Raw genomic sequence first — 21,058 nt, 5'->3', positions numbered from 1 at the left:
GTCTACCAGCCTACACAGTGGACTGTAGCAAACGTTGCTCATATATCTGTCATAAATCTAGGTGGACACGCCCACTTGTGATGTCAGAAGAGGTAGATTTTGAAAACGGCTTGTGACGGTCACACTAATCGCGCACGCACCTGGTTGTATAATATTTCACCGTCAAATGTGCTTTAGGGAAGATTTTAAATATATTATTTGATAATATATTTAACATTTAATAATATAATTAGAAATAAATGCCATAGCCGTCCGTCAGCTGTTAGAGATTGATATGCGCTCTTTCTTGTTGACTGCGCCTGCATCTGTATGAGCTGATCTCGTTTTTAGACATCTCCCTGCTCATTTCTATTCAATCAGGGCATCTCTCCAATGATTGGTTTGGGGAATCCACCTTGCATGTCAATCATAGATGCATTAAATGCAAAACCTCAGAGCAGAGAGGGAGGGCACGTTTATGGTTTGTCTCTTGCTCTCTTTACAACTCTTAAACCTAAAGCACCTTACAGACGGAATGGGCTGGGTCTTTGGAGGATGCACAGCCTTTACTACATCCTACTCACTAACGAGGACCTAACAGAAAATAAATGACAACTTACGTGCAAATGTTCTCTGGCTGACCCCAAGGTTACAGGCTGTAAGTTTCACAACCCACTGGGTTTCAGTGGGGGAAATAACAGACAAAGGTGGTGAACAAGCATGTGGACGGATTAACTGCAGACAAGTGTGACAGAATCAGGGCGAACAGTCTGAAAGAAAGTGAAGAGCGATGTACCTAAATGGTATGTTTTGTTTACTCCTCATTAAATCCTTGAGGCTAATAAAGAATGTGCAAGTCGAAGCTAGCTGTTGTTTACACTTGGAAAGATCTATCGCTTTCCCTGGCCAAGGGCTGAACTACTTCCTCGAAACGAGGGGGGGGGGGGGGGGGTTGCCTCTTTCAACCATGCATTGTTAAGGAACGGCACTGAGATAGATTAACTTTTTGAGATAAGTTTGTGAATAGGTTCAAGTGGGTTCGCATTTTTTGTTTGATCATGCTTTTACCCCGAACCACCTGACACTAAGATGAGCACACAACAGCAAACAGTTAACCAAAACTTCCAACATCTGTTGGAAAAAGCGAACATGCCCAATATGGAAAAAACTTCCTGCACAAATTTATTAGTCATAATATTATTAGAAGATACAAGATTAGAATACATCTGTTATCAACACAGCATCGGATCCTGGCAGTCAATCATTTTAACTGCCAGGATAATTTTCGGTCAGAACAAATATTAAAACATTAGTTAACACAAGCTCTTTTTGTTCCCTGTGTGTTAAACAGGGAAGTAGGCAGTAAACAGTGCACTGGTTAAAAGCGTACGGCTCGCTGAATCCCTCCGGCTTGGGACTGTTCCCAAGCCCTGGACTCAAAGGGTGTTCTGCTCACTGGCAAACAAACGTTCAGACCTTCTCCAGGTTCCTGCCATCCTGCTGTGCCCTCCCCTAACTTCAAACTTGTCCAATCACAGCATATATACATCACCTATATATACAGTATATTTACACATAATTGTATTTATATCTATACATATATATATATATATATATATAATTTTACAAATGATTCCCTTTCCAATATCTCAACTTAAATATTGTAATGTGTTTACCAAATTGAGTTAATAATGTATATGAGATGTCTAATTTACTTAAGGGTGACCCCTTTCCAAGTCGTGGGGTCCTTATATAGTTATGTACACAGCAGTTCCTGCTGAGTACAATAATATCATTACTAAGAGGCTTGGTAGACATCTTAAAGGTCATCCCTGTTTGTGTTTCGTGCTAACCTTATTCAAATGACGATAAAAATAAGAACGGCAACGCTACATTTAATGATTATCAAGTAAATGCCAATTACTTTCAGAACTTGGTCTTTGGTATCCACATTTACAGAGGCAAACTATTACCCAAGTTGAACGTCAGGTAAAAAAAAAAATCTTTATTTTATTTTAGCCTGTAATTTATCTAAGGCTTGCTGAGCATCACAGGAATGCCCAATGATATACCAGTAACCCTCATGACAAATCCTTAATTCAACTTGCATGTAACACATCTATCAGTAAAGCACCTGTTTTACTCTTTCATTCTGGAGAAAGTCTGGAATGGTTTGGGCTGAAAATGCACCCCAAGGTGATATATTTCTTTTTTTTCTGCTTCGATCCGTCTCTCCTCCTCTCCTCCATCGCTGCCAGTTGCTGCTGACTCAGCAGCACTGACCTGGCCTGGCCCCTTAATTCTTCTGCCAATTCCAGCCCTGTTCCTCCCATCTCGATGTTTACCCCGCAGAACCCCAGCCACCAGGAGCAATATGTGTGTCTTTATTGATGCTAGATGATGTCAATTACCCTGTTAAATTAAACAAGCCTTCTGAACAACGCACTTTTGTCATCGAGCCCAAATATATTGTCCGTCCACTGTTCTGTTTTCTTTCTGATATAAGGGTACTACAGGTTGAATTCAAGGAAATACTTTCTCCTACTCTTGTGGAGGCGGGCTGCCTTGCTTTATTACAAAGCACGTTTAAACAAACTGCTTTTCTCAGATGTGTACCTCACCTCTATATGTTTGTATTTGTCCCTTGGCTTGGAGAAAATGGCTCTGCCTTTTTCTTTTATTGCATCCAAACAATAGGATAAGATAAGATATAATTTTATTCACCCTGAGGTTATTTATTGTGCAAAATGTGCAGGAACTTATGGGAGAACAGTTAAAAAACTGTTCTCCACGGTTCAAAGAGGAAATGTGACCTGTGTACTCATGTGGGCTCTAATGCTTCTTTAAAATGGATAAGTTACTTATCCCTCAGTGAACACACACAGAAACACACACACTTTGCCCACCTTCCAACCTCCCAGCCTGCACACCTACTGCTGAGTAGGGGTGAAACAAAATTAATGCAGAGAATCTTGCAGGAAGGGGAGGTCAGCACAAGAATGCACGTTGTCATTGCTTAACATTCCGAACGACTGCATCTTTTCGTTGTGTTGATGCATTTCAAATATACCAGAACAAATTATGAGTGTATGTGTGGGTGATGGCTTCTTTAAGAAACCTCCCCTGACCCTGAGTCAGACTGATTAGACTCGGGGGCTGGGTGAGGCTGCACACCTGTTAAATCAAAGGACAAAGGTTAAACCAGCCATTACCGCACACACTCAAAAAGGGATCTTCTGCATGGCAGCATGGAGCACCAGTGCCATGCATCATTTTCTACAAACTTCAACAATGAACTGGCATTTAACACCACCAGCCTTCGTCCTTGTCCGGAGGAGCCCAGTAAAAGACACCTAGGTGGAGTGTGGTAGCCACTTAGGTGCTGTGTAGCAAATTACATTGTTACATGCATTTAGTTGCCAATGATGTTTGGTCATTAGTATGTTGTTTCTGATTCAAGATGATAGACATATAGAGGGGACTGAGGTTTACCCTGATCCCGGGTTTCATCACACTGCCCGAGGTTTCTCTGGGTGTGAAGGGTCCGTCTCTAGCTGTTTCCCCCCAGGTCGATAGATAAGGAGAGAAATGGCACGTTGGTCGCAGTCCTTACTGCCAGGCTCTCCATAAAAGCTCTCTGTACCAGATAAATACAATAAAGTGCATACTGTAAAGCAGCGGTTCTCAAATGGGGTTACGCGTACCCATAGGGGTACTTTGTAGTACTGCAGGGGGTACTAAAAAACAAAAGCTATTTTGTTTTTTATTTTTGTTTCAACCTGATCAAGTCACAACTCTGAAAGCTGGACAATAGAAAATCTATAAAATTGACAAAATGGTTGAAATGTAAATCTGAAAGCAAGGACAATGGAGAATTTGTGACAAAGAAAGCGCATCCAGAAACACCAATACGTCGTCAGTTTCAGAAAGAATATGGGATTCACCTCTTCATGCTCTGAACCTCCCCTGGTGCTGTTTTTCTTTTGAGGGGAGAAATTAGTCCAACCGTTGCATGAAGCACAGGCCCATGTTTCTCACTAAATTGGGAGTATTTGCCTATTTTTAATGTTTGTGTTTACACTGCCAAATACACGGAAGAAGATTAGGGCCACACATAAAAAAATTATTAAATTCTGACTTTATTCTCAGAATTCTGAGAAAAAAGTCATAATTCTGATTTTAATCTGATAATTCTGACTTTAATCTGAGAATTCTGACTTTAAAATCAGAATTCTGACTTTAAAATCAGAATTCTGACTTTGACTTTAAAGTCAGAATTCTGACTTTAAAGTCAGAACTACGGGAACCTGTAAGGACCAACTTCAGAATTCAGACTTTAAACTCAGAATTCTGAGATTAAAGTCGGAACTATTTATTTTCAGCTCTGAAAGTAGTTTGCAAACCAATTTTATGGCACGGAACTTTCCTTCTTTCAATTTCCTTTCCTGCCTTTGTTTCATTTTGTGTGGTCTGCTCCCAGTTAAACCACGTTGGTTGTAAATAGTTGTTAAATATTTTCCTCTCTTTTGTTATCTTTCCCCCCAAGGCCCAACCAAAAGGTCTTCAGAGAGACAGAAAACTTCTGAAATGAGTTGCCATATTCATGTTGTGAGATTAAAAGTTAAGCTGTTAACATGATTCATGCTTCCCAAATGCCCAATTTGTCTGACCTATTCCTTAAAAAATGCATGCACATACAAACACAGAAATCTGTTGCTGAGCATACAATACATGCACCTATTAAACACTCCATAAATCTATTTGTTTTCTTATTAGGCGAAATCTGTGATAAACAATTATTCTATAATGAATAATAAACAAAAACATAAAACATGCATCCACTTACTTCATGAACATTTTGCTGCATTTCCTAAAAGCTGATTATAAAGAATGTAATTCAATGTAGCTTTTCCATCCCCAGTGGTTTTCTGCACTCCAATACACTTAACCATGTATCCATGCTACATGACCAAGAACATGTCTCGTCTTTGCTAAATAATAGTGGGATCATAAATCTTGCTCCAAACAGCTTTGAAAGCATCAGACCAGTAAACGCTAATCGAAAAGGTTATGTTTCACCCACATGGCAATATGGTTTGCACCTGAATTTCCTTCTCTTTTTTTTTAGGCACAATGTATGACATCACAAATAGCTCAAACACATCATGGACGAAAATGAAAGACATTTATTTATGGACTCTTTTGGCGTTCAACACATGCAAGTGAAGACAGCGCCAGAAAGCCATCATGTTGCCATACTTTCAAGGGAACATTGTGTAGGACATTTAGACTGATCTGCTCCTTTTTATGTCGACATAAACGTGCATCTATGCCAAATAAATAAATGTGGTATCATCAGCGCATACACAGACACCGACTCTGCCTTGTGTGCATGGATTCTATTTGTGGCCCGTCCCGTCTCTTAAATCCCTCCTCGACAGCCAATTTCTTCTGCTTTGCCCCATTAGGGTACTGGACCGAATAACTGCTGTTACCCGAGCTCTTATTTCATGCGTTCGGTATTATAAAGGGTAGCTTGAAGACTACAACAACCAAAATACCACTGAGACAGAGGGAGATGGCCAGCTGAGGCAAATTAGCATACACTTTCTAATAGAGTGCTGGAGAGTGCTCATAAAAGGCCAACCACAATGATTCCATTTTAGCTGTTTAGAGGGAATTCTTCTACAAGCCTGTATAAATTTAACTATATACATTGATGGTGGTTATACTGCCCATGCACGTCCAACTACATAATAGAGGAGCCATAAAATAGGCAAGGATGGCCAGTCTAAAACAACTATGGGTAATTTGGTTTAGCTGTAGGATTTTAGTGCCATCTTTCATTCTTGCACATTGTGCTTTAAAACGCTCGTGCTGGTCTGATCAAAGATGTGTAGCTTCACATAAATCTCTCAAACCAGAAAAACTCAGACACTGTGTTATAGCAATTTGATTATTTGATGTATTTAATGCAATCTAAATGGAATTTATTTAGCATCAGCTAAATAAATGGAATTGAATGTCAACCTCTACTGCTGTTTCCCTTTGGTGGCTCAAAGCACTTCTTGGTGCTATACCAGTCATTATTATTGATAATTCACAAAGTACATGACAGACCTTTAGCTAAATTGGTTTTCTAATAACTTGAATGGGCAAACGTAATAATACATTTCTCTCCTCTCCTCAAGTCTCTATCCATGCGTTAATATTATAAACTACTATTGTATTATATTATAATATAATGTTTTGAGCTGGAAACTTTAATTACTCTGGCCTATCTTTTAAAGTGGATAGCATCTGCCAGCATCCAATTATGACTATATTCACATTTTGTACTTTTCTGTTTGAAACTAGTAACTTACATAATGGTCTCCCCATAGAAGCCTTATTTTTTAAAAGCTGTAGCATTTGGATTAATATATAAGCCAATTGCATGCTGAAATCGTCTTAAGGAGTATTAGTTTAGCGATGGTATTCCTGTAAACGTTATGAGCCGAAGATGAACACCCTGTTATTGATTTTATCATTTCGAGCTCTGCTGATGGGAATGTGTGGCTTAGGAAGGACAATGTAAATGACTGACTGTAAACACACACACACACACACACACACACACACACACACACACACACACACACACACACACACACACACACACACACACACACACACACACACACACAATCCACAGAACAAAGTATATTTGAGCTTTTGTATTAAACTGATTAAATCCATTCACAGAGACTATTGTCAGCCTACGCAGGTTATGGTTTGGCATTGATGATTCACTGTGATCCCTATTAGTTTAAATCCACTCTACAGAAGTGAAATAAAAGAATACCGTAACAGGTTTATACTTTAATATATCAATTGTATTTCTCTGGCATTAGGGCTGAATCTCTCATACAACCCGTTGATCACTTCATAATAACCCTACTCCATTATGTGCATCCACCAGTGTATACAGCTTATGAACTTGTCTGCACTTCTCTTAGATATCAACTCGCTCTTGTTTCTCTCTCTCTCCCCCCCTCCTCTCGCTCTCTCTGTATAGGAGCATTACATATGTTTTCTCCTCACCTCCTCACCTGATTTATAAAGATTCATGTGTTTTTGTGGAATAAGTTCTAACTCAAGGCGAAACCAAATGTCACATGAGTTTCATATCCAGCCAAGCCAAGTGGCACTGGGCTTGGTGTCAATCGGCGTGTGAGAGGCCCTTTGCGAAACGTCGCCTTTGAAATAATAATAAAGTCTAGGGATTTAGCTCATAATGCCCATAAATATTTGCTCCAAAAAATCACAAACACAGAGCAATGTGAACCATAACCGCTTCCTGATTGATTAAAGGTTGGGTATGGAATTCTCTTTTTTGGCCTTTTTTGCAAAATTACTTGAAATCCTTATCATATCCCACTTACAGCCACTGAGTTAGAAGCACTGACATGGAAATTAAACAAGTCAATCATCTGTGGAACAGGCAGGGCTTGAAAAACTCCAGCCAATGATTTCCAGACCCACCGAGTGGCATTGGACAGTAAGTACGTCAATCAAACGTGCACTCCCCCTCCCCCGCTCCCCGCGCGTGACCCCTTCGTGCACATACTCAAAGCTCGTGACCCAGAGCAAGCGTCTGTTTGTTGTTATCCTGCGGTAGCTACTGGAGGTAGCTACCGCAGCAATCATGCACTGTTCGCTCGTGCATGATTGCGCGTCCATGTACTTGGAATGGGTGGAGTCAGAGTCAGCGTTGAAGGAGAGGGGGTAGGACCATTTGAGTTGTGTATTTTCAAAATCTGCTGGCGTTTCGCAAATCCCATACCCAACCTTTAAGGCGGAATACACCTCACCCAGGCCTCGAAATACAGCTCAGACCGAATGATGAGGTGAAACTTAATAGAAATTCAGGGTGATAATCAGGCTAAATCAGATTGCAGTAATAACCAGAATGGGGGTTGTTCTCTCTCTGTGTCCTCCACTCCCTTCATCTGTTAGGTCTGTGAGTTGGTTCATCGGCCTCATCATCACCACTACCTGCCGTGTCCTCCTCCTGTCCCTGTCACTTTGAAGGATGGAGGCAGGGGCAGGCTGCGCCCAGCCTCATTCAGGGGTGATTAATACTGAAGCATTGTTTACAAGCATTTCAACTCTTTATTTACCCCTTCTTGTACATGCTCCTTGTCTCCCGGTTCACGCCGAGTGAATAATGACATGGCCGATATGTCCTGCATTGGGAGTGGATAGAGGGGACACGTGTTTTAGGATGTTGGTCATTTCATGCAAGCCCTGACATGTTTAAAGGTGCTGTATTGAAAGTTGTAAAGAGAGTGAGGAAAAGAGAGGATGCTTTTGTAAGAGAGACCACAAAGTGTCTCCTCCCTTCCTGCTCCCTCCCTCCCTAAGTTTCTCCTCCATTAAGAAGTGTTGTGGAATGGATTCCCATGAGCTAGTCAGGGAAGAGATGCCCTGATTGGTCACAATTGACCAGGGAGCTGTCTAGAAACTAAATTGTCTCGTACAGTCGCAGGAGCTGTTAACTCTGAACAGATATTCTCGCTTTGTATTTTGCTGACTAATTGCTCTCTGATGGCTAGTTCATTTCTAACCAATTATGTTAACAGAATAGCGCTTGAATCTTACCTACAGCACCTTTTAAAAAATAATAAATCAATTGTAATTAATTCCATCTACATAAGTGTCCACTATTGTACTTACCTGTCCCATATTTTCATCATCTGGCTAAGGTTTTCCTGAAATGGTAAAGGAGTATTATATTAAAATCCAGGGAGTCAGGGGCCCTTTGAGAAATTGCTATCACGTTTTAAATTTACCCCTGCACTGAACCAATTGATTTCACTAACTCTGAACTGTTGGGATTTCTTTCCTGCCTAACCATGCTAGTTGACACTTATTGGAGGACTTATTCTCTTTACTTTACTGTGTGTGTGTGCGGTGTGTGTGTGTGTGTGTGTGTGTGAGTGTGTGTGTGTACGTGCGTGCGTGCGTGCTTGCGTGTGTGTGTGTGTGCGTGCGTGCTTGCATGTGTGTGTGTGTGTGTGTGTGTTTGTGCGTGTGTGTGTGTGTGTGTGTGTGTGTGTTTGTGTGTGTGTGTGTGTGTGTGTGTGTGTGTGTGTGTGTGTGTGTGTGTACGTGCGTGCGTGCTTGCGTGTGTGTGTGTGTGTGTGTGTGTGTGTGTGTTTGTGTGTGTGTGTGTGTGTGTGTGTGTTCGTGGGTGTGTGTGTGTGTGTGTGTTTGTGCGTGTGTGTGTGTGTGTGTGTGTGTGTGTGTTTGTGCGTGTGTGTGTTTGTGTGTGTGTGTGTGTGTGTGTGTGTGTGTGTGTGTGTGTGTGTGTGTGTGTGTGTGTGTGTGTGTGTGTGTGGTGCTCCTGGCATCACCCATTCTGCGCTGATTGAGAACAGAGAGATGCAGGAAAATATGCATCAAGGAACACCAACAAATGACCCCAAACAAACACAGCAAACACGTGGTGTCATATAGAATAACATCCCACAGATTGTGTTAGCCGCCAGAGAAAAATAGAAAAACGGCGCGTAGGGTTTTCTTTAATGAATTTCCCAGAGGCTTCCAATCTCTTGTTAGGGAGAAGAAGAGAAGGGAGATGTTGTAGTAAACACATGCAGTATGCGACCACATGGAACAAACACCAGGCATTATTCTGAAGCAGGCAATCTATCCTTGCTTTCTGGGCTTTAGCTCTAATTGGCCACGGATTTATTTGAGAATATCAAAAACAAATTGCAATCACATGCCTTTATAATATACCAACAAAAAGAGACAGAGAATCAAGGGAATGTGTAGGTGGATAAGGCACGGGACATTTAGGGGAGAATGTCGCCTACCTCTGGTTTCATCATGGCTAGGAAATCTGAATTCAATTGTGTTAAATTATAGGAAATATAACAAGAAAAGGGTAGACACAGAATGAATGTATGTTTGCCAAGCTTAGTTCGATGAAGGCATAATGTACATTATGTTCATGTGCGTGCTTTCTGTTGGATATAGAGGAAAGGCGTTTTATCGGCATTTGTGATGCCTTGTACAAATGAAGTGTTTATTGGGAAAACCCAGGAGGAAATGAAACAGGTGTTGTGGTCAACTCCTTTGCATATAATTTAGATTTCACCATTTAGAAGTTTGGGGTTACGATGCCCATGCTGGGAATTAAAACGAGCCCAGGATAAAACCTTTTTTTGGCTCATGAGGGTTGCCACCATGGCCTCAGAGTTGGACTGCAAAGCTATAATTTGAGGGTCAAATTGAATTCAATGATGTGCAAGGAGTTAATATGGGGAGCCTTTGGTCATTGAATCTGGTTTCAAATGGTTAGAATAATGAGATAATTAGGTTAGGTAGAACATTTCAAACATTTGACAAAAGTTAAATATATGTATTATGTTGCATATGTTTGTGTTTGTGTCCCTCTGTTCGGGTTTCCTCTGTTTTTGTGTTTGAGTGGGTATTGATTCAGTAAATGGGCTGTTTGCGTTTGATTGGTTGGATGTGAGGCAGCTAGGTTTAAAGATCAGCAGTGGAATATAAATGTGTGTATCTGTTGGTGTGTTTGTGGCTACGTTTGTGTGTGTTCTTTTGTTAAACTGAATAAATTCCTTTCAATGTTCTTACTGGGCATTTTCAAGGTCTTTAAAGCTGTGGTGGAAGTGGGCAATTTCTAGTTACTGACCGTAACCAACACCAAGTGCCCTTGTTGAAAGCCTGAGCGAAAAGCTTCCACCGTTGGTTTCTTATCAATAAAACAGAAAACAGCTCTTTCATTAAAACTAATGCAATCCATTTTTTGACACAGCCTGATACCAACCAGGGTTATTCTTTCAAAATCCCCAAAACACACGCTTTTTCTCACATCTCACAACCAAAGAGTTGCATTAAGTCCTCTCTAGACCCCCTCTCTCTAGAGACACCGTATGGGGCTTTCTAGCTCTCTACAAACAATTTAACATTTTTGTGCAAGGCTTTCGCCATAAATCATGTTACCATGAGGTTAAGGTCCAATTGGAGTTGTTTATGCCCCACTATCTAACTTTCCCTGGACATTTGTTTTAGCTGTTGTTCAAATGTATGTCAGCTAAACTAAACTTATGCTTGGCTAAACTTCTACATTGAATAAAAGCACTCCATCCACAGCTCTATTAAAAGGCATTGAAACCTCCGGAAATACAATGCTGAGGTTCAATTAAGTCACAATTGAAACGGTGGCAGGCTGTGTTGGCGTAGGAGGGGAGACGTGTGCGTCTTCGCATCAGCCGCTCCAGTAGCAATACAAAGCAATACACAGCTTATGTATCCCATATTGTCTTGATGGGGAAATAATGAGGTGCCCTTCAAAAAACGGGATATTTCATTTTGTTGCAACAGTCCTCCCACCTGGGAGAGGACTTGGGATACGGGTATATTACCTACAGACAGAAATACCAGCAGAAATTCTGTTTGAACTTGGTTGGCATGTTCTTTTGACTGCCCATAAGGATGGCTGGGTGCTCAGAACCTTCAACATATATTCGTTCTCTGAGTTGAAGACACAACAAGCAGTGCCTTCCTTGAGCACTTCACCATTTATATCAGACACTTTAAAATACTTTATTAACTGCATTGATGTCCCAGAGTGTTTCCTGCATCTCAGTGATTATATTTTTGGCTGGTGAAATAGGTGCGAGACTGAGGCGGTGGAGGTGGGTTTATGACATTTGTCTTGAGATTTCTCTCTGTCTCAACTGATTAAAAAAAAAGAAAGAAGAAACAGACTTCGGGACAGCTGCAACCCACTTAAAATTCCACAGTCACAGTTCGAACACGAAAAATGGTAGACAATAAACTTATCCTGAGATGACTTTCCTCCAGCCGGTGTATTTCACAATTTCATTCAAAATAGCATTGATTGTCTGCAAAGCTTCAAATGATTTAGCTCCAAGATGCAGTCCTGACCCTTTCAATATCTATGATCTATGCTCAGACTGTTGTTTACTTCACAGCATTCTGTGAGCCAAAGATAAAATTTAAATCCAATGGAGATTTATGGTTATTATTACACATTCAACTTTACGTTAAATGGTAGTTACACGTTTTGGTTTTAGTTTAATGGTTGTAACCGTTTTTTGAGGTTAAGAGTCATCATTTCAGTCTGTTTCAAATAATAAAAATCTTGGCATATTAGAATTCCTATGTCTTAACTTTCTCTGTCCACAATGTGTTTGGTGTTAACATCCAATAATTTAAAACATATTTTTAATTGTTTGATTTATTGTTCTATATAATTGAAAATGACTGGTCACTCAATAGCAATATTTCCCTTTTCATTGTCACAACACAACACTGTGCTGACACTCCCTCTATTATTTTAAATATACCATGGAAGAATCGACTTACAATGTTGAATCCCTTCTTTTATTTGAAGAATAAAACACTATTGATTTGACAGCAAGTTGTTCACTAATCACTACCACATTTTCCACCACCTGTATTCATTATGCATTTGTATTCTGCGGTAATTGAATGTTGCTACAAGGTTTTGTGATGCAGGGAAACCCTTAATTGAGTTTCACATGGACAGCACAAACCCCTTTGGCTGAGGCCTTGTGATTTAACTTTGATCTAACTTTGATTAACTTTGATTTAATTCGCCACAACCCCCGGGCGCATCCTTGGTGTCAATGGGCCTGCCATGCTGGGCTCCTCCCCTCACAGCCTTCCATCGCCTTCTACCGCCTTCTACCGCCTTCTACCATCAGAAACATTGGATCGGACATTTTACTTTCCAAAATTTGCCTGGTGGGTGTGCGATCGTTTGATGTTTAGATGAACTCTGCAAAATATCAAAGCCAAAGGCAAATTATTTTTTCACACATGCCGCCAAACAAGAGAGAAAGAGGGATCTCAGTGCTGGAACCTGTAGGGTTCAGAGTCCTAGAGAATATTCAGTCTAATGTGACGGCTTAATCCTCTTAGAGAGCCATTCACGCAGATCAACTTCCTCCTCAAAGGCCAACATTAGGACCAACATTACCTTGAGGGTTCTCTGTAGATATTGAATGTGTTTGGATGCCAACTTTCTCCTCAAAGGCCAACATTAGGGCCAACATCACCTCGAGGGTTCTCTATAGATATTAAATGTGTTTGTAAACCAACTTCCTCCTCAAAGGCCAACCTTAGGACCAACATTACCTTGAGGGTTCTCTATAGATATTAAATGTGTTTGTTTAGTTATACGTTCATGCTATTTATCCAAATTACATCATGTCATTCTGTACGATCCTTGTGGCCCAAAAAAGTGTAGTGTTGTTTTCCTTTAACACCAGTGTGCAGACAGGTGCATTGTAATGCCACACATTTGCTTATGTTTTTGTTTCTAGCGAGGACTTTAAAAAAAGTCCCCCTTATTTTTTAAAGGCTTTCGATGCAGTTTGAAATCTCAACACAATATCCTTCTTACAGACCCTCTGCAGGCCCGGGGGAGATTGGATGGATCCTAAATATGACTGTGGACCGTTCTGTCTCGTTTTGAGGTTGTGTTGCAAATTATGTTACATGCAAGGACATCCCAAAATTGATTTTCTGGGGAGATAGCCCTTCTCTCTCTCAATATTCAAAAGGCTTTATTGGCATGTGAAACGTACATTTACATTGCCAAAGCCCATAATGTCTCCAGGCACCTTATTATTCACTCTCTCTCTCTCTCTCTCTCTCTCTCTCTCTCTCTCTCTCTCTCTCTCTCTCTCTCTCTCTCTCTCTCTCTCTCTCTCTCTTTCTCTCTCTCCATCTCTCATCTCAGCCCGATTGTCATGATGAAAACGGTTGCTGCCTCAGTGGTCCAACGGCCAGAGTAAGTTCTTCCATGCTGTGGCATAGATTGAGGCTTCTCCCTCCACCAACATGCCTTATTCAAAAGCTCAAGAGTATTGTGGACTTAGTATTCTTGTCGTGCCAACATTGGCTGAAAGCTCCTGCGCTGTACTTGCTAGTGCAGGATGGATATTCCATCAGGGATCCTTGCCTTTCCACTCGAGGCCGCACAGAGGTTCCTCTGCACCCCTGGACTGGGCTTACTGGTCCCCGTCTGACTGCTGCTGAGGCGCGCTCGTCAGATGGGCTCCGGCAAACATTTATTCCTTCTCCAGCAGACATAAACAGACTAACTCCCTTCCATCGTCGTGTTCTGCATTCTTGTCTGTGTTCTACATCTCCAGTCCTACACTGGGAATGAAACTTTGTTAAGTTCCTGTTCAGTGCTGACCTGCAGACCCAGGCTATTTCCCCTTCAAGCAGGAGTCCAGCCTGCAGAAGGTAGAGGTGGTCAAGCTAGGCCACCTTCTAAGAACACGAGCAGTGAGCCAAGCTGAGCGAGATCACCAGTGTAAGCCCTGTGGGAGCTCTGGAGTAGCTGTTGGAGGAGGGGCTCATGGCCATGCAGACCCTCCTAGAAGATTGAACAAGCGGTCTATCACACCCGTGTCAAGGTGATCTACGACGCTCCCTTGCAGAGGTAAAGGCATCCAGATGGACTGTTTTGATCCAGACTTTGGTCCAAAGACAGCTTCTGTTGCTTGTACCCTCCAGTGGAGAGAAGTACACAGCATAATAGCTGCAATCAGACACGTGGCCCACCTAGATCGTGGTGTAGGAGATGGTTGTCTGGAGGGGTTGAATGTGAAAGAGAACTTCCTTTTTTGCCTGATCAGAAAAGGCCTTTTTGGTTTCTTATTAGCTCGCTGATCACTCGAATGGAGGTGATACGGGTGATGCCAAGTCAATCAGACATGGAATAGTGACCTCACCTAACCTATTGCTTTCATCCCATATGAACAAAGGCGTGATCGTTTTTGTGAAGGTACATGTTTCTCTGGTAGTGTCTTGTTAAGGGATATGTGTGATGGTTGAATGAAAACGTAACTATAAATAAAACAAAAATAATGAGTTACACCTTTTATTCTTAAAGGGGACCAATTATGCTTTTCGATTTTTATGTCCTATAAACGTTGTTATAACGATTGATAGTCATGTTCAACCATACACAAAAAACGATGTAGATTTTCGGGAAACTCTTCCTCTCATCTGGGCGCTTTCAGCCTTCTCTGTCAACGCTCGGTTTCGTCCTTCTCCGCCCCCTCGCCCCCCTCCTGCCAACCCAACTCTGTTGTGATTGGTTACCTTCCTTGAAGCCCGCTCGCGGGCATATTTGACCAGGCATATGGGGGCGCGGCAGGAGTGCCTCTACGTAGATGATTTCCCGGAAATGTGAACAAGTGAATCGCAAACGTTGTCCCGAGTGTTTAGCGCTCTGCACAGCCACCCCAGACTGTCAGCAGGGAATACGTCAAAATGCATGTACGTCATTATTCGACACTTCAGTATGGTTAAACATGACTATCAATCATTATAACAACGTTTATAGGTCATAAAAGTCGAAAAAGCATAATAGGTCCCCTTTAATAAACATTTGAAGCAATACCTTGAAAGATTTGGCAGAATCGCGAGTGCTTTCAGTTTGATAAGTGATAATAAAGGGGGATGCTCCTGGAGATCAGAAAGAACAACATAATTAACAATGTCAAATGTGGAGAGAAAAGCACGTAATAAGCCGGTGATTACACCGAGGGTGGAATTTAAACTGGCCAAAGTAATCAATTAGGCTCCCTAACAGTCACGCAATCCTACAAAGCAATATTCATACAATTAGTCAAGGTAAATGATTACTTGAATGAAAATGTAAAGGGTAACAAATCTGTCTCCCAAGTTTCTAAGAGTGCATCGACTTGACGTAAGCTATTGGACGAATCAGCTTTTGTCTTATAAAATAACTTTAAAGAAAGGTCTAAAAGACTTTTGTCAGAGTTTCTCTGGCAGATACCTTGACTAATGGAGAATGAGATGTCTTGGAAGGGCCTACTCTGCCTTGTGGCAGTGACATAAATCTTAGTAATAGAAGTCTGAGGGGTTTACACCAGCTTGATATCGAAAGAGGAACAGCAGACAATAGTGAAGAGGATTTATGGGGATGGTGAACAGAAACATCGCACAATTTGATCCTATTCACCTGGTAAATTGTCCTTTTTCACAGCAGTTCATAAAATGCCTTACGCTGTCAAATTTCTATAACATAAGAAAAGATTGACATTACTGCTGACTGAAGGAAATTGGTCATGGACACAAACAGTATCTGCTGGGAAATTACATATAATATATTGCATGCATGCACAGACTGTCACACGTACACATACATATGCACAAACACACAGTACCTAGAGTGTATACACATACTTTCACACATACACATGCACATACTGTCACACATACACACTAACATACACGGTACCTACAGTACATGCACAGACTGTCACACATTCACATGCACACAGAGTACCAGTGGTATCAACAAAGGCTGTCACAAATTCACATGCACACTGCCCATAGTCAATCGAACCTGTAGAACATAATATGTGCTTTAAGGGGGAAGCAGCCATATCAACATGGAGTCGTTAACAGTCGCCCACAATCCATTTCTGGAACTGGAATACTGTCCATTGGCTGACAGATACAACGTGTGTCCCGGTTGTTAATGGGACCAGCAGCTGGTCATTTACAAATTGAGTATACTTACTTAAAACGGGAGACAAACACAAAGCCTCTGTTTCGCACTAACACACTCCTTATATTCCCTGTGTGCTCGTTTGTGAAATGTGTTTGACCTGTGTTAAACACGGGTTATGTTCAAAAGCTACCTAGCCACGTTTCTGCGCTACCGGGCAATGCTCTTGTCCCAGAGTTGGCCACCAACACCCTAAAGGGGGCTCACCACAGTCTGTAGTGTCCTGCTCCCAATAAATCAGGATGACTGTTTTTTTGCTTTCTGCAATTGGGTTCACGCCCTTGCACCTGTATGTCTCTCTCTCTCTCTCTCTCTCTCTCTCTCTCTCTCTCTCTCTCTCTCTCTCTCTCTCTCTCTCTCTCTCTCTCTCTCTCTCTCTCTCTCTCTCTCTCCCTCTCTCTCTCCCTTACCTAAAGTCCTTATCGTTAGTTCGTCAATTTACCAGGTCATGCAATCCAACAAATTTAAATTGTAGACAAAAAAAGGTAAATTAACTTTTTGGCCATGAAAGAAAAGGTCAGATATCTTGTTTGCGTAATTCTTCAAAAAAAAATAGGTTGGACCTTTTATCAATACTGGTCACATCTCTAATGGCTGATGAGAGCATGTTTCGAGCATGGATTTTGCATGAACACCTTTAGCAAAACCTACCAACACCACGGTAATAATAATTCATGATATGATCTACCCAACAGCTCTGAAACCACCTTGTTAGTTCGGGCCTTCTTCCTCTGGGAGACCTCCTCATGGCTTCATTAACAGCCCAGCAATGTTTCTCATTCGATTTCACAGGCACTATCGGTTACAGGGAGTCATAAGATGGGACTTGGACTAGAAAAACAAGAACATGGGCCTGATTACATGTAAATACAATCCCTTCCCATCCTCAAGAAACCGACTCCTCAGGGGAATGTCTCATAAGATGACTCGTGCACTTTTGCCTCTATGATTATTAAGCTCCCAGATAATGCTTTGTTGATCCCAACGGGAAATGCTAGGTCCTCGGCATCAGGTTCAGGACACTAGTAGAATGGATAAAGAGAGCCAGCTGCTGTGAAGAACGGCCACCTGTGATGACTCCGGATGAGGATCGGTCTCTAGAAGGCTCTTTAGTGAGCTGTGCCATGCTCGTGAATTGTGATTTCCTCCATGCCTCATTTCTTGATGGAAACACAGGGAACCAGCAGACCTGGCCATGTCCTCTAACGTTGACCCAAATAGGTATGTTTCTTGGGACAGATAGAACTGACTGGCTGTGTTTCTGTCATATTAGTGGCGCATTCGTTCAGCGTCTGTGCCAGATATTGTGGCCGGGGCTCTCTCTATATGGCAGCTCATCAAGTATGTGCAGAGTGTCAAGACAATCACTCTCACTGTCACAATTAAAACCATCAGCAAACAGACAGATGGCTGACTAATGAGCAAACCGTTGACGAGACCAGTCCAGTGAAATAACGATGTTTTTTCTTTTTTACAACCCTCAAGATAGTTGGGAATGAAGCAATATCTATTCAACAGTGACATGCGACACTATTTGGATGTACAACCACATTAATGTGTTAATCACACATGACCTCTTTCGCCAAGTTTGGGCATGTCCGTGTCATTCCATGTAAACATGAGCTGTTGGAATTCAATCCAACACCAATCAGGGAAGGGAAGTTTACGGACAAAAAATATAGAACAGAAGTGAAAAAAAGAGGAACGGATACTTTAAATTGTGAGTGTGTCACAAAAGTAGATATTGGTGTGGCAGACTCTTTACTTCTGATGTAGACCAGCATTAGAGGGTTCGGAAATCAAAACTTAATGTATCTTCTTGATGGTCTCTGCCCATCTCATGCGCCATAACCTGGGGTTGTTCCTCTACGCCTCAGTGATGTTTATGTCAATAGGGTTATGTGTAATCATCACACGGTAGTTAGTCCATGGAAGTGAGGTATGAGTTGTGCCAAGTTAAAACTGAATTATGCGCCTCCCCAGGCATGTTTCAGAGTTTTCTGCCATCGTCTTTTTATCTGTAGTCACAGTTGAAAACAGGAATGTCATATTGGTATCACATTCCTCATCGTTCATCGTTTCTGGTCATCAGGCAACACATTCGGCTGTCGGTTTCTTTAATTGCCTTTTGCCAATTTCTGAGTCAAAACTGGTTCAACAAGATTTTGATCTCTCCCCCTCATCTCTTTGTATTTATACAGAGCGATTAATACAACAGTTAATACAATATATAAAGGTATCAGACCCAAGGCCGGGTTAAATGACATGGTTGTGGATGTGTTCTGGATGTAAGAACATTGATATGAACATTTGTAGTGTTACCAATGTTTAATTTAATAAAATCGTAGCGCAATTAGCTTGACGATATGCTCGAATAGCAGCTAAATGCATTATTTAGTGATAATCATTCATTATTTGTATTCGAGCCTCCGAGGTATTATTTTGAAGGTCAATATTATTTGTGAGAGTCACCGGTGAAACCAATAAATTATTTAATAATTATACATTGCATTTATCTGACACAATCAGTGCACGGGGGCCATAAATAGAGATATCTACATAAACCTTCTTTTAATAGGTCCATAACATAAACAGTACACGCTGCAACGCTGTGTGCTTTATGTCGGAAGCAGCACATTCGGCAAATTTGTTGCCGAATGTAAAAAATGCTTGTTATCTCCCCTACTGTATTACATTTTTTATTTTTATGTAATATGACTAAGCTTTGTATAATACCATTTTCTGAATATTTTCTTCATTTTTGTATTATAATTAGAAAGTCGTAAGCTTGACGAAACTGCCATTAAGTAACGACGCTGCCTTTACTTGAATTCCAAGATGGCTACTGCTAGTGTCCAGCGTTTTGTTTTATGAAAGAACCAAGAACCCAATGGATTACTGTCTTTTTTGGAGCATAGATAATCGATAATTTCTGTACAAAATAAATCCAGGTTACCGCGGAGTCTTGTCTGTAAATTTAATTTCACCAACGGGGATGTATGCTCGAGGAAAGGGAAAGAAGAAGCACAACAACAAAGCGGTGAAGGATGTGAGTGACAGCGATAAGTACGCCGACCTCTTGGTGTTCGGCTATGCCTGCAAGGTCTTCCGAGACGACGAAAGAGCTCTCTTCCACGAACATGGCAAACACCTCATTCCATGGATGGGGGACAAGAAGATCACTATTGATAGGTCGGTTGAACAAACTTAAAAGGAATCGTTATTAACCACATCTGTCCCATTGCCTATTGAAGGGACTGTCTGGAGTCAGTTTTGCAGAAGCCAGAAGCCAATGTTTCTTCCTGACTACTAATTTGTCTTTGGATCTATGAACTACAAATGAATTGTAGGTTCTTTAATGCCAAGATGCGAATCCATGCCAATTATGGCAATCTTGTTGCCTATCACGATTTATGTATTTTGTGATCATGGGAAATTCAGACCAGAGACTCCACTCAAGTTGCTTAGCATTTATAACCCTCAAGGCAAACCATGTCAACCTTGAAGTCGACTGCGCCTTGGCATGCCGGAAATAATTTTCTCTGGAAAGCTAAGATCCAGGCAATAAATATGATGGATATGGAATAACAATAAAAATATGATAAAGTAATACCTTCCGATTGACTTATTGTTGTAAGGCCAACAGTACAACGCTGTCTTGGTATGTTGCCATGCTGATGCCAACCAAACCAGAGCAAATTCTGTTCAACCTGACCTTAATCTCTTGTAGCCCAGAGTTAAAAGGAAAACATCAACTCTTGTGTAAAAGCTCAGTCTGTCATTCCCAAATGCTTTCTCGTCTCTTAACATAATATTGCTTTTGACTCACTAAAGCAATATCTTGTGAGATTCCAATGCAAATCGGCATGCTTTTAAAAAAGTGCAAAGTTGTGCATTTATTTGAACGCTGAATGATTGTGACTGACTGACCGATCAGCCTTTTCCATGACATGTATTCGATCGAAACCCTCTTTGGTCTGCCTTCAGCGTTCTCCTGTTTTTTTATTTGTGCAGCCTATGTATGTATGTCTTTATCACATAACCCAGTTCTTCCCCCAGCAAGGGAGGCAAAGGGGTCCCGCCAGACCCCCAATGCCCAACACCAGAACCCCTCCATTTCTTTGTCTCCGTGAAGAAACTTCAACTGAGCGGTGGCGTAGAGGAACGAACGCAGGGAAATGTCCTCCGTTTGGGTTCTTACGGATAGGTATTTATGTGCCCGGGTTTGTGTGAATGTAACTTTCTTTGCAGATGTACAAGTGATGATGAGCTTTACAGGGGGGATTGAACCCTGTAAGGTAAGAGGAGAGCTGTTTTCTCTATTTTCTTTTTGTTTTGTTTTTGGTTCAGGTTTTCTGGTTTGTAGGAATCGTAATAAACAAAGCTTTGCTAGATAACTTGCTAGTGATTGTTCAAAGTAGGCTTAAGCTGTTTAGAAAGTTTCCAATACGTCAGTGC

General features: G+C 41.3%; 1 protein-coding gene across 3 annotated transcripts in view; it reads left to right on the top strand.

The window, feature by feature from the left end:
* Positions 1 to 19,426: 19,426 nt before the first annotated feature.
* The window catches only part of sfswap (splicing factor SWAP), a 69,016-nt gene continuing 67,384 nt past the window's right edge, over positions 19,427 to 21,058 (top strand). For 2 of the 3 annotated variants that reach the window (XM_030355121.1, XM_030355120.1), the window contains exon 1: positions 19,427 to 19,792. In XM_030355121.1, coding sequence (XP_030210981.1) covers positions 19,596 to 19,792 — 197 coding nt within the window. In that variant the 5' untranslated portion in view covers positions 19,427 to 19,595. Of the gene's footprint in view, positions 20,808 to 21,058 lie in introns of all 3 variants that reach the window. The other variant, XM_030355122.1, reaches the window with a different exon arrangement.

This window comes from Gadus morhua, chromosome 4 (assembly GCF_902167405.1).
Source record: "Gadus morhua chromosome 4, gadMor3.0, whole genome shotgun sequence".
Taxonomy (NCBI): Eukaryota; Metazoa; Chordata; class Actinopteri; order Gadiformes; family Gadidae; genus Gadus; species Gadus morhua.
This window is presented reverse-complemented; position numbering and strand designations above follow the sequence as displayed.